The sequence below is a fragment of the Salminus brasiliensis genome, chromosome 13 (assembly GCF_030463535.1).
Source record: "Salminus brasiliensis chromosome 13, fSalBra1.hap2, whole genome shotgun sequence".
NCBI classification, from domain to species: domain Eukaryota; kingdom Metazoa; phylum Chordata; class Actinopteri; order Characiformes; family Bryconidae; genus Salminus; species Salminus brasiliensis.
Window position 1 is genome coordinate 27,778,833 of NC_132890.1, and position 15,176 is coordinate 27,794,008.

General features: G+C 38.0%; 2 protein-coding genes across 2 annotated transcripts; both read right to left on the reverse strand.

Annotated features, from left to right (window-relative positions):
- On the reverse strand, positions 1-3,243 carry LOC140575017 (guanylyl cyclase-activating protein 2-like). Its single transcript, XM_072695135.1, has 4 exons — positions 3,043-3,243; positions 2,585-2,734; positions 1,526-1,631; positions 1-122 (listed from the first exon to the last, which is right to left on the reverse strand). Exons 1-4 carry the CDS (start codon positions 3,241-3,243, stop codon positions 1-3), a joined length of 579 nt encoding a protein of 192 aa, XP_072551236.1.
- Positions 3,244-5,654: 2,411 nt separating this feature from the next.
- On the reverse strand, positions 5,655-11,155 carry LOC140575107 (guanylyl cyclase-activating protein 2-like). Its single transcript, XM_072695267.1, has 4 exons — positions 10,955-11,155; positions 10,718-10,867; positions 7,201-7,297; positions 5,655-6,499 (listed from the first exon to the last, which is right to left on the reverse strand). The coding sequence occupies exons 1-4, from the start codon at positions 11,150-11,152 to the stop codon at positions 6,378-6,380; spliced, it is 567 nt and encodes a 188-aa protein (XP_072551368.1). The 5' UTR covers positions 11,153-11,155; the 3' UTR covers positions 5,655-6,377.
- Positions 11,156-15,176: the final 4,021 nt, after the last annotated feature.

Here is a 15,176-nt window from a genome sequence, read left to right on the forward strand (position 1 = left end):
TCATGATTTTTTAGCCTGGTGGTCGATGAACCAGCCTGTGGGTCGCAGGTCAAGCCTGAGCTGCTCCAAGACCCATTTGTCTTTTTGGGCCCCTTCTATAAACTCCTGTAGCGAAATTTGACCTACAAGAGCAAATAACAGGTATCAACATGTGTGTAAAGCAGCCAACAGTTGGAGTTGTGTTACCTTTTGAGTAGAAACATGAAAGTAGCAGCTCAAATATACTCTCCAATGTAAAGAAGCACCAATCCTGGGTGGGTAATTTATATGGTGTGATGTAACAGTACGGTAAAAGCATCCCAAGGCGAGGCCTAGTGAACCACCAAAAGGAGGCCCATGTTAACCCCACCTGGTCCCAACATTGGTCCTGGTGCGCATTCATAAGAGGGTACGACATGGATAACACTTTGTAGTATGTGCCAACATGTTCCCCTCCTCTATTCTTTAAGCACTCTTGTCCTGGAGTGCCACAGCCCTGCATAGCCATTGTATTTCTTTTGTTCTAATGCCCAGTTCAACTCAGGTTAGTCTTGTTAATTAGATAATTAGTTGGATCAGGTGCATTGGGAGCAAAAAAAAGGGCAGTGCTACTTCAGGGCAAGGAGTGAGAAGCACTGTTGAAGCAACTAGTCACAGCAGGTCTTAATCACAAACATTTTTGTTCGTAAAGAAGCTGAAATATTGGTTTAGGTGGAAGAAGATGTGAAATTCAAGCATGGATTAATTCCTGTATAATGTTTGCAGACATAAGCAATGAACTTAACATTGGTAAAGTCCTAATGATCAGTAGGACATCTAGTTGGGCTTTCTTAGCCTATGTTTACACAGCAGGGAAAGTGACTCAATTCTGCTTTTCTCACTGAAATCAATCTTTTTTTGCAACCTTGGTTTCTTTAAACTTCTTTTTAAAGCATTTCCTATTGACACTGCATCCAAGTTCTCCTCTGACTGCTTTCAGATGTTTCTTCAGGAATTTCTTCAAACATGGAGCGATGCTTGTGATTTGTGCCTTCTAAAAATGTATTACCTCACTATCCCGCCACTGAAAACCTCTCTCACTGCTGTCATTCATTTTACCTTCTCCTCAATAAATGTCTCAGTGAATGAGATTTTATTACTACATATGAAAGTGGCCCAAAACGGAACTGAAAATGTCAGATTCAGTGTGTTTTTCCTGTTCACATGGCCACACAGAATATTTGGGTCACTTTTACTTGTATGAACGTAGCCTTAAAGACATAATAGTAAAAACAGTATTAAGTGCTGCTTAAGGGATCTTAAAAACACAACATTTCTTAAATATGAAAAATTGAACATTTCTACTGAAAAATGCATAAATTATTCTTTAGCGCAGTATGAAATGTAAAGCATTTTATACTGCGCCAAATAATGATTGATTTACTGACCTAATCAATTAATCACAACTGCAATTTTTGACAATGTATGTATTGAGACCCCAGTATGTGAGACAAGGCTGTTTAGGCTTAGTGATCTTACAACAACAAACTTATTTTGGAGAACTTACCGTCATTATTTTGGTCTAGAAGTTCAAAGATCCTGTCGCATATCTGATCTGGACTGAGTTTTTCCGTGTCATGTTGACGGTCATGCTGCCGCAATTTATAGATGATCTGTGGAAAGGATTAACAGGACAGTGTTGTTAGTTGTAGCGATACACAGAAGTTAATATGTGTAATCAAAACTACTACATTACATGCCTTCAGGGATCGGCATGCTGAAATGACTGATTCATTATTTTTATCCTCTTCTTCTTCTTTTAACCTATCACCACTTGTGTACAGCTGTGGTTTTGCCAGAGTTCAATCTCACGTTTAGGCTCCCCTAATGATGGTGAAGATGCAAATTCATAGGCAGTATGCCACTCAGGAGCCCCTACGGTACTAACGTTTCTGTTCATGAATATATAATTAATTAGGTGACCTACTAATCAGTGAAGCCTAAAACATTGCTAGTGGTGAAGCTAATTGATGCCTTTCCCTCCTGACATTCTCTCAAAGTTCTATGATTTCTAATTCCTGCCTCAGAGTCAAAATCCAAGCCATGGTCAGGAGTCAGTTCATTAACATTATTCACATGGAATGTTGCCTTAAAAGCTTCTTGCTTTGATTTTGACCTGGACCTATTTGCTTCTGTCTGATAAGAATATCTTAATGATGTCTTAACCCTGCCCTTTCCTTAAAGCACTCTGAAGAAACGTAAACCCTTTAAGCCCCCAGACAGCAGCCAGGGATAGTGATAGTGACTCCCTGAGTAGGTTCTTTCAGCAATGCAAAGGCAAAGCTTAAAAATCTGGTTTACAGAACCTTTGCATAACATAAAGGCTCTAGTACACTAATTTAAAAGGAGGTTCTTTAAATGTTTACATGTCAAAAATGTTAGTGAACCAATGGTTCTGCTGGAGAGGAACTCTTTTCTGTCACCTCTATTTGGTTGAACCTGTTGAAGAACATGTCTTTGAAGTCAACAACATCTGCACTTACAGTTTATTCCTGTTTTTGTATTTCTTTTAGCAGTTAAATCCCATAAATACCAGAAACGTTCCACTACAGGAAGAAGAAATTACCTTGATGAGGTGCTTCACCTCTTGCTTGTCCAGCTTCCCATTTCCATCCCTGTCGTAAACTTTAAAAGACCACTTCAGTTTGTCCTCAAGCCTGCCACGGAGAACCAGGTGCAGGGCAGCCACGTATTCCATAAAGTCTATGGTGTTATCCTGAAGGAATGGAAGTGCATACGTCTTAAACATCAGTCGGAGACCTCTAGGAGGTGCTTAGTTGTTTTCTTCCCTCTCCACATAACAACATATGTTCTCTATACACTTTTAAATATGAAGGTTCCTCAAATGCTCCTTGAGCGATGACTAAAGAACCATTATCTGATGTCAAAGTTCTTCACACTCACACATCAAGGTTTTTATGGAACCAAAAGTGGTTCTTGTATGGAATCTCTCAAAGAACCATTTATAACACCTTCATTTTTAAGAGTGTAGCCCACATTTAGCTGCTCTGGTGTGATACGTACGTTATTAGCGTCAAACGATCTGAACACGTTCTCCATGTATGCAGATTCCTCTGCTGTTGAGTTGCTTGTTATTCCAAAAATCCGCTTGAATTCGTGTAGGTGCAGCTTTCCACTGGGGCACTCGTCTGCAAACTTCTTGTACAGCTCCTGAATCTGTGAGATGCCTACTTCACTATCCTCCTCGCTTTGCACTTGACCCATTCTTCTGGCACTAGAACCTAGCAGCAGGAATCCCTAATGCAGAGCAAACTATGTAAGCTTTCTTCTCTGAAAATTTGATATATCTGAAATTTGAATAGATGTCAGTGGTCCAGAGTGAGCCATGCAGTCCTAACCATCCCTTGTTGACAGTGCAGGAGGAACTGAGCCCCTCTCAGTGCTGTTAGTGGATTAACTCTTGTGTACTACAGTATTTTTAGACACAGACGCCAATCCAATCTTCCAAAGGGCACTACTTAGTCCTGAAACAACCTCACTAAATGAGTGTTCGCTGTGTCGTACATTCAGTAAACGTCAGTTTCAAAAAACTAAATCTCAACAGCCATTGTCTTATGAAGCCCTAGTTATCTTGCAAGCTTTCTGAAGCTCTGACACAGACTTGGGTTTGTCTAGAAATGGTCGAACATCATCTTTAATTAGAGTCTCAGAGTCTTTAAGTTTTTAAGTTTTAACTGTTTTACCTCAACTTACTCAACTTTCATGTTCATTTATATATGCTTTTAAAATGAGGTGCTACTAAGGGTTCTTTGAGCAATGCCATAGCAGAACCAGTCTTGTTTCTATAAAGAACCATTGTGTATAAGACAAGACAGCCATATTTACCATTTGTGTTGGATATAGATGGAATTTAACTACTGCTTTTCACTCATACACACCAGTGAAACTCACACAGTGGACGCACATGCCCGGAGCGGTGGGCAGCCATTGCTGCGGCACCCGGGGAGCAGAGAGGGTGAAGGGCCTTGCTCAAGGGCCCAACAGTGGCAACCCCAACCCCACAACCTTGTCATCAATAGCCCAGAGCTCTAACCACTGAGCAAAAGAGAATGTGTGTAATGCATCACTTAGTGGAAGCGGTAAACTAGTATCATCTCAGGAGCTCTGGTACAGCTGGATTCTCTTTCTTTAAGTGATGGATTTCCTCTGACAGTATGCTGAGGCAGGCGGTGTGTGTGTGAGTGTGTTTTTGTCTGTGTGTGTGCAGAAGGAAACTAAGGATAGTGACGTGTGACACACAGCACCTTAATCCCTGATTGATTCTGATCCCTGCTTCTGTGTGTGCACCCACACAGGCTTGTACAACTACACACACACATACGCACACAGGCACACGCTGTCCACCTGCTGTTGGAATGAATACTTTTTGGATTGAATAAAGATTGACTGTGCTTCAGTTTCAGTAATATACAATGGGTTTGGGTGTGCACTTCAACCTATTAGAGTAAAACTCACACCTATGGCCTATTGGCTCATGGCACCAACTATTTGCCACCTCTCACTCACCGTCGGTGTGTAGTCATTCCCCACAGGCTAACTTCTCTTAGGTATAGATGTAAATCTTATGTAGTGATTGTGGGTATAAGTGTTGTAAGATATAACAGCAAGCATTGCTGCAAGATTATACTGTCACTAAATAATATATTTATAATAGTGATCAATATTTTGTGGGACTAACTAGATGTATTTGGTTTATATAAAATCTCTTTTGACACAGTTTAGCGTTTTTAGTGGGTCCTAAATTCTAAGGTTGTCAGCAGAACATCCAAAATGCATTTCATTGAACTTATAGTAATAGGACCAACTAACAACTGAACTGATTTTTATAGTGCTTATATAAGATAAACCATTTTTAATTCTTAGTATTAATTAACTTATAATATTAACTTAATAATTAACTTAATATTTAATGTGTATAGAGTAAGTGTATCCAGTAAGCATATAAAGCACATGTATAGAGTAAGTGTATCGAGTAAGCATATAAAGCACATGTATAGAGTAAGTGTATAGAGTAAGCATATAAAGCACATGTATAGAGTAAGATAGACTATAATATATAGAGTAAGTGTATAGAGTAAGCATATAAAGCACATGTATAGAGTAAGTGTATAGAGTAAGCATATAAAGCACATCTATAGAGTAAGATAGACTATAATATATAGAGTAAGTGTATAGAGTAAGCATATAAAGCACATGTATAGAGTAAGATAGACTATAGTGTATAGAGTAAGTGTATAGAGTAAGCATATAAAGCACATGTATAGAGTAAGTGTATAGAGTAAGCATATAAAACACATGTGTAGAGTAAGGCAGACTAGAGCAGACTGTGCTCAGTGTTTTCTTAAATAGAGATTACTTAAGTCCACCAACCTCACCTAATTCTCAGCTCTAATCTAATTAATGGTGCTCTACCTTTCAGTATCAGCTAATTACTCTGTACTTTCCCAAAGAAACCTGAGCATACAGAACTTCAAATATATAAAGACAGAAACATACATTGAACTGGAAACTACAACTCATCCATGAAACTTTTTTTTTCAGCCTGCAATGACATAAAGAGGGAAGCAGAGAAAAACAAACTTTAATGCAATCACAAGAATCAATATACACTCACTTCTTTTTTCCTTTTGTCAAAATTACAGCATCGCACTACATGACTCAATATCACAGGATTCCACAGGCACCCACATGACCAGCACATACATTAACCAATCACAAACAGTTTCCATGCTAAGCGCTGTCTGAGTTTTAACCACGTTCATCTGTTTCTCATTTGTATATTAGCATAAAAACCTTTTTACCAGATGCTGTAAAAAATGCCATTAACCTGTTATTGCATACAGAATGGCTTCTTGCTTGTCCTACTGATATTCTGACCCTTTTATGTTGCTCTTTTGTCTCTTGGTTTCCCCTTATGGATAGTCTGCTCTTACGGTATTAAATCCTCTTCTTTGTTTTACATGTCTGGTCTGTTGTTCAAGCGTTTAAATGTCTCTTGTGGAACTTATTCATACATTGAACATGATATATGGCTGATAATTAGCATTTGTGCTAATTTATATAAAGCAGGGATTTTAGTAATGCTACAAATAGAAAAATGTTACACACGTTGCACACCTTTATTGGTTGAATATACAACCATCTTCACCGCAGGTAAACTGCTGACCAGAATTAAAGCTCCTCATTGGTCTGAGTCAATCAAACAGCAAACAAAAGCAGCCACCACAGTGCTATGGTTCACGCTCCCATGGTTTATGCAATAACCCCAAACACCTAAAGCCACAGGATGGGCCACTTTACAGGGGGGGGGAAGCCAAGGAAAGGAAACCAATCTGAGATCAGGGGTCTTTATTCCTGTTGTGGATGAACCAGCTGCTGACATTGACATCCAGCTTTAGAAGATCCATGACCCACTCGTCTTGCTGTGCTCCTTCCATAAACTCAGTCAAGGAGATCTGACCTACAGAGATAGAAAGAGAGATAGAAAGAGAGACTGTAAATGGCGACTCTAGAGAATCAATCAGATCAGCTCATCATTTTGCATCGTCCAAATTCAAAACAGTCAGAAAGATCTGCTGATGTTTTAACCTTCGACTCATCAGTGTGTGATGCATGAACATCTCAACAGTTCCTTTGTAACTGCCAGTGTGTCATAATTACAGTGTATTAACTTCTGCCACCTGCTGGAATTCATTACACACTACATGTTGAAGGATATAAAACACATATATATAACACTATATGTCCAAATGTTTGTGGACACCCCCTTCTAATGAATGTGTAAAGCACCCCAGCATTAAGGCCGTGGAGCAGTGGAACTGTGGAAAGGTGGTGCTGATTCCAATGTGTTTGGGATGAGTTGGGGAGTTGGGGATGAGGTGGGGTGGTGATCATTCAACATTCTAACCTCATTAACATTCTTGTCGCGGAATGCAATCAAATCCTCACAGCAATGCTCCAGAATCTAGTAGAAAGCTTCCCTTACTCCAAAAAAGCAAGGTAAAGTCTTTTTAATACCCCTTGTTGTTAGAAAACACAATGAATGAATGATCAGGTGTCCCAGTACTTACTGTCCATATATGTGTGTGTGTGCGACAAATGGACAAATAAAAAATTAAACAATTTAAACAAATGTGGCAATTAAGAATGTATGAAACTCACCATCTTTGTCTTGATCAACCAGTTCAAAAATCCTGTCACAGACCTCACAAGGTGTCATGTTGAAATCTGTATTCCTCATCTTTATTTTGTAGATGATCTGCAGAGACAGAAATCCATTGCTGACAACACTGACTGACAGTATCAGCTTGAAAAGTGGTGCTTTGATAACTGATTGGATTGTCTTCAGTAGGAGAGAATGAAAGAGCACTCTGTGTCCTCAACACAATCATTTGAACAGGCTAAATCTCTTAATACTGTTGGCAGTCAGTCAACAGCAACACAGCAGGGGTCAGTTTAACACTTTCTCTGGAACTGTTCTGCATCCAGCCATGGCGGCTATATTTATGATCTTCCATAAGCAAGTTTAAATGTTGTTAAACCTTGAAGCTCAAAGCTAAGCTTTTTCATTTATTGTACGCTATAAACTTTTTATCCAGACTGCCTAGCAGGCCGGCCTAGATGAGGAAATTCCGCTTACTGACTGGCTAACTGACTGATAGACTAACCTGTTGAAACATGCATGCGCAAAACTTCCACTTGTTTGTCTATAAGATATTTTCCTGTGATCTGAGGACTGCATTTTACCACAAAGCTAACAAGTATATGTGCTGCTGAGAGAGATGTAATCTTAGGTAAGCTGAGGCTGAGTCTCCTTGTTTGAAATATTATTGTAAAGAGAAGTGGTACAAAGACACACTGTAACATTAATATGCGCATCAAAGTCTGTAGCGATAGCATGTTGACTCAACAACTCTACTGCAGCGGCCGCCAGCCACGCCCAGCATTGCTACACTGCACTACCGCGGTGGTAGTCACAAGCCATGTTAATGATGTCCTAGGCTCTCAATATCTGAACTCTAATAAACTAAATATAGTCCTAGGGGTCATGTGCACTTTAAAGTATTTAAAGCATGCAGCAATATATGCTGACATGCTTAAATACCTAATTAAATTATGTTACGAATATGAAATTGTACTTTTATCAAGTGCTTGCAGGTACAGTGATTGACCCATGCAAGCTTGAAAACAATGCACACAAAATAATCTACACTGCTGCTGGATTTACTGATTTCTCTCATATTGATGTTTCTCTACAAGTCCAGTAACTGAGTCAGCTGTGCTGCTTCAATAATATACAGTGGGTTTGTGTGAGGAATACAACCTATGAGTTAAACTCTCAACGTTCCCATTGGCTTCTGGCACTATCTATTTGCATACTGGGTGTGTCTTTCCCCCTTCACTCACCATCAGTGTAAAGGCATTCCCCCCAAGCTACCTTCTCCTCTGTGTTGGCTTGTGTGCAATTTTCTGCTGTTTTCTATGATTGTAGGTAATTAAGGAGGTTAGTGCTAACACAGGTTGTGTGTGATTTTGAGTTGCAATAGAGTCTGAGGGGTGAGTGTCTGAGTGAAAGTCAGTGTATAACAGTGATGCACTTGTATGTTTAAAGTCTGCTTAAGTTTACTTAATAGCTCAAGTTTAGCACAGCACAGAGCGCTTAACACCGTTAAAGTTATGCTTGGCTTCTATTTTCTAGATTGATCTGACTTCAGAGCAAGTGTTGTGTACTTGCACTCCCATAGCATCACTGGGAATTGTTTTCGGTGGGTTATATTCGTGAGGCCTTGTCTTTTTCCCCAACCTTGACTGAAAAAAGATACATTGGACCAAATAGGGAAAAAATGACAAATCTTTTAGGTCTAAATATATATTTTCTCACATTATTTATCACATAATTAATAATATTTTTACTTTATTATACTTTATTATACTTTTTATTTATATTTACAATTTAGTACAAAAAACATTTGTATTGTACAAAACTAAATTAAACACAATGTTAATTAGTTTTATTAACTTTTCTTTACCTATTTTTTGTAATTTTTAGTTTCTGATTCAGTATAAACTTGAAGTTTGAATTAAATCTTTCAATTAAAATCTTAATTAAAGGTGAATCACTTCACATTTAATGAATTGACATTTCAATATCAGCTTTCTTTCCTGAGCTGGCTTTCATTAATCTACCAAAATCATGTGTTAATATAAGAGCAGACACTACAGTACTCAACCAGCAAACAGGCCCACGAGCAACACAGAGAACAGTAACTTGCACCTACAATCTTTAACACTGAGGACAAATAATAAGTCATTATCTAAAGCACTAAAGCAAACTGCTTATCTAAGAGGTACCCAGAGGGAATGCCTACATGCTGATGGTCACTGAGCAAATAATTGGTACCAGGAGCCAAAGGGGAAAAGTGACTCAGTTACTGGACTTTTTGAGAAAATCTAATATCAGTGCAGTTTCTATTGTTGTGTATTTTTGGTATATTTTTGGACAGCAAACTGACCGAGAAGTGATCTGATGAGATGTCATGAGGTCAGATTACATTTTAACCTTTGGCTTGAAGTAAAACCATTATTTCAGACAAATTATTGCTTTGAAGTTTATTTAAGGGAAAGATTATTTGCTTTTGGACAAACTGAACAGCAGGTTTTTCAATTAGAACAGAGTAAAAATACACTTTAAAGGAAGGACATAGTCGTTTCACTTTTTTCAGTTTTGACATAAGCATATATCTAGCGCTCAGAGAAACCCATGGTAGGATAGAGAAGATGAGCCAAAAAAAGAAAAAGGCATTGCTGGCCGGCGCTATGAGTGTGCCAAGGTAATAGACTTATTTAAGCAGTCTGCAGGTGATGATGAGGTCACCTCACCTTTAAATGCTCCACAGCAAATTCCCAGTCTGACAAAGCATCTCACAGACATTTTAACCCAGAAAACCCAGAAAACTGTATTAACGTGTGGAAAGGGGTATAATACACTACCTTTAATCTAGCACTTTATAGTGCTCAAATTAAATGATTATTTCTATGACCTGCAGTCATGTTTGTTATGAATTTTACCCTATAATCACTAGAGATTGGTTTTGTAGACAGGGAACAAGCTTACTCATAAAGCACACAGCACACTAAGCAAAGATTTTCAACTGAATTCACAAGATAGCCCAGTGTCTAGGAGCACCAAACTCAACAGCAATCAATGTGGTAACATGCTCTTATAGCATTGAAACCAGAGCCCAGACAACCTCAATAGTACAAAAAGCAGCAACTGAACACATAATGGATGGAATGGGGGGAATGACTTCACACTGATGGTAAGTGAAGGGGGAAAGACACACCCAGTATGCAAATAGGTGGTATCAGGAGCCAATGGGAAAGTTGTGAGTTTAACTCATATTGGTTATATTTTACACACAAACAGCAGCACAGCTGACTCAGTTACTGGACTTGTAGAGAAACATCACTATGAGAGAAATCAGTAAATCCAAAATCAGTGCAGTTTGTTTATATATCAGTTGGGTAATATGTGGGATAGACCCAGTTTTACTACAGATTTATTTGGTTAAGAACAGAGAACAAGAAACAAGTATTTACGAAGTAAATTAAATTAAATGAAATTATTCTGAATAATCAAACAAGTCATTTTCAATGAGGTAAATGACTCTAAACTCACTTTTATGATGCGTTTCACTTCTCGTCTGTCCAGTCGGCCGTTTCCATCACTGTCGTAAACTTTGAAAGACCACTTCAACCTGTCTTCTAGCTTTCCTCTGAGAACCAGGTGTAGTGCTGCTACATATTCCATAAAATCGATGGTATTATCCTGAAGAGGTTAAAAGTGAACTCATGAAGAAACACCACAATATGAGTTAGATTTAGTGACTCTTAAGGAGTATTCAGCTTTACTTGCCTGGTTGGCGTCAAATGAGCGGAATAATGTTTCTATGTAGGCTGATTCCTCCTCCGATTCCCTCTGGATGCCGAAGATCCGTTTGAATTCATGTAAGTGTAAGGCTCCACTCGGGCATTCCTTCATAAAAGTCGTGCATAATTCCTGAATCTGTGCCAAATCCACTTCCTTGTGATCTGCACTCTCTTCTTGGCCCATCACGTTCACCTGTTCCCGAATTAAATGATAACCAAACCCAATGAATATGAAATAAACTACACAAAAGCGTTGCTCGGTGCAAACACCTCACATCCCAGCCTCCATTAGTGCTCAGGATGCTGAACTGAACCTACTCTACATACAGAGGTAACTTGGGGGAAGTTGTTGTAAATGGCTTTATGGTATATTTTAAAACCCTTTAATCTCCTTTGGTGCTCTTTAAGCTACTGAGCTCAAACACAGCGGCCAGATATAGTGGCTTACTTCAGCCAGTAATCTTAAGTTGGGAGCCAGCACTGCTATCCCTAGATAGCCTTCACCTCAACTCTAGGCTTGATGTTTTAATATCATGTCATAATTGAGTTTAGTCCGTTGCCACTGGCAAACAGACAGTGATCGGCCCATACAATCTTAAAAATGGCTGAAAATACACAGCAATAGAAACTGCACTGATGTTGGATTTACTGATTTCTCTCATACTGATGTCTCCCAATAAGTCCAGTAACTGAGTCAGCTGAGCTGCTTCAGTATTTTTTTTTTTTATTCCAATGATATCATATATTTGCATATTAGGAGTGTCCTTCTCTCTTAGTCACCATCAGCATGTAATTTCCCCCCCCTGGGTACCTTCTCTTAGATAATCAGCTGGGTTTTATATAACGGTTGTGTTATAAGAGCATGATATTGTTGTTGGTGTTGAGGGTGGCAATATTCTGGCAGAGTACTGTAGTGTTCACTATTGACTTAACTCTTGCTTGTCCTGTATGTTGGTCAAAGTTGATCAAAAAAGTGAAATTTTATTTAGTAAGGTACATGATGACCTACTTTGTTAAAATTTTAAGTTGTTTCCAAAAATGCTATTAGCATAGTATGATCTGGGCTGTTTAAACCTACGTTTTATGAATAAAGACAATATTTTAATATATTTAGTAGTAAAAGTCAGAACAAAGTTAAAAACAGTTTATGGTCTAAATAATAAATGATCTTTAAATATTTAAATATTTGTCTTTGGGTAAATATTTTGATTGATATGAAATCAAAATACATGATTTCAACTCAAGAAATCGGAGCCACCAATAATCGGACACCAGATTCCAGCACATTACACAAGTAAATGGCCCATACTTACCGTGGCATGGTTGAGAAGTATGAAGATAAAACTGCATACTGCTGTGTTTATATAACATTGATGGTATCTCAAATGAGGACAGTATTTTAAACGTTGATTCTGTGTCTAGTGCACGACCAAAAGAGCTCATCTGCATATGTGCATTTAAGTGAGAGGTTGGGGGTGCTGTGGGAGCTCACTGATTGCTGATGTCGCTCTGAAAGCAGACAAAAAAAGGCCACAGTGTTTAATAGTTTAACAACATGCTGAGTTTGACTAAATGGCAGAGAGCAAACATGAATATCAAACCAGGGTCAAATCAGACCCAGTTGAAGAAAAAAATGCACTGTATTTAAGACATCCTGAGATTTGTTGTATATATTTTTAAAGGATTCCTGACACCCTCTAATGCATACTGGGTGTGTCTCCCACTTTACTCACCATCAGTGTGAAGTCATTCCCCTAAGCTACCTTCCCCTATGTGTGCATATGTAACTCTTGTAGTGCTCTAACTGTCTTGTTGGATGAAGGTTGTTAGTGTATGTTGTTTTAGCTGGTTAGTTCAATGGTGCTGTGAATCCTTTTCACTGAATTTTTTGTCACTTTTGTTGTTTTTTTAATTAAGCTGTATGTTTATCAACTTAAGTTATATAAAATATTATATATAAATATCTAATATATTTTGCTTATTCTCTGCTTTTTGGGAAGTTTAATAAATGCAAAAATTGTTTATAGTAGCTCAGGTTGAGTTGAGGTGATTTTGATCATTTTACAGATTTTTAAGTTTAATCAACTTCTAATAATGGAGTTTATTCAGTGGTCATTGGTAAAATGATTGGTCATCAGTCCATGCAAGCTTAAAACATCACAAACAACAAAATAAACAACATTGATGTTGGATTTACTGATTTCTCTCATATTGACGTTTCTCTAAAGTCCAGTAACTAAGTCAGCTGTGCTGCTTCAATAATATACAGTGGGTTTGAGTGTGGAATACAACCTATATGAGTAAAATTCACAACATTCCCATTGGCTTCTGATGCCACCTATTTGCATACTGGGCGTGGCTTTCTCCCCCTTTATTCACTCTCCACAAGCTATGTGTTCACTTCTAAAATTGGAGGTATTGTAATTCTGTGGTTTAAGTTAAACACTGCACAAGTTTTTGTTTGTTTTTGCAGTCAGTGTATGATCAGTAATGCAGTTGGAATATTTGTCAAATGTGTAAGTCACACTATATGTTGAATAAAATAAAATCATTTTAAGTTACTTAAAACAGCATAATTTTAGAATAGTTAAGAACACTTCACATATTAAAAGTATGTTTTTCTTCTATTTTTGTTTGATTAAAGTAAAATAAGTACAAAAATAGTTGCTCCATTATAGCACTCTTCAACTGCACTGATCATTAGTGTGGCTACAAGTACATTTTAGTGTTGTGGAGCATCATGAAGGTTAGCATACTTAGTCTACTTTTTTTACTAGGGTTGCTCTCAAGTATGAAGGTTTATCCTTGAAATGTGTGACTTCAGTCTCAGTTAACTGGAACACACTCCGTGCTGTGGTGTGTAGCCTACTAATGTTAGATAACCTCTAACTCTTTAAGCCTAGATAGCCACAACAGAACCTGTCACATGCCACACATTTTTGATCAATATCTAAAGTTATTTATATCATTATTACAGCATAATCACTGTTTTTCCTGAGATGACAACATAATTCATTAGAGAAATCACTTAAGTATATGGATGATCTGATCATGAGACCTGCACATTTCCCTGCATTTCACTCTCAGAACAAACACACTTATGGTTGGTTTGACAGAGCTGCAGGCTGGAGCTGCATCCTTCTGCCTTATAACCTACTGACCAATACAGACCCTCAGATTAAAGCTCTCTCACATTCAGTATAAACTGGCCACTGAAACAGAATGTAGTGCACGTTCAGTTTGATTGCCGGTGTGAAAGGAGGGGGACAATGTGCCGTATGTAGACGTGCTGTATCACAGTCTCAGGGTGTGTGAGAAGCTTAAGAGCTCAAAGCAGACTGTACACCCACAAAACACAGCAGTCATGGGTGTCTAAGGGAGGGCTTCCCTTCCTAGTCTCCTTCTTGCACTGTCACGGCCTGCTCTAGGCAGATTCACTCGTGTGCCAGATTCCATCCATTTCATAATGATGAAACTCCAGGGGATTTTTATTTAATATTTATGCAATCACTATTTAATTAATTAATTTTAATACTAATATATGAACTGTAATGTGTCTTAATGCTAGATGAACTTACAACATTGCCTCTTTGCTGCTTCCAGATACTAGGAGACTAGTTTCAGAACATTCACTCATGTCTGCCTCGTTTTGTTTGGCCCTAGAACCCCCAATGTCTAAACCGGAAGTGACATCACCACACATTACACACTGAAATTAATAATTAAAAAAAGCTTATTAAACTTAAGATTATCTATTAACTTTTCTTTCTTACTTAATTCAAAAGCAAACAACAACAAGTCTTTAAATACTAGAAAGAAAACATGAAAAGATTAACTAAAGGCCTTAAGAGTATCACAGTATTCTTTCATAGTAACTGTTGTTATGCTGCTGCACAGCGGTGGGTTTCCAGTTTAGCTAGACTGTGCTGATGTAGCAAATTAAAATAAAGCAAATTGGAAACTCAGAAATTCATCACAACGTTTACATCCAACCTAATTAGAAACTGTAAAGAACAACAGCTCCCAAAACACAGACACCTAGAATACAGTGTATATTTAATATGATATTTATTATTGTAATAGATGAATTGGATGTGATATTGTCTGTAATATCAGACTGATGTTGAGTTCAGATGGTGTTAGATTCTTGTCGTCATGGTGATTTTACTTGGATTGCTGGGTTTCCAGGATACACTTCATCTTCAAAC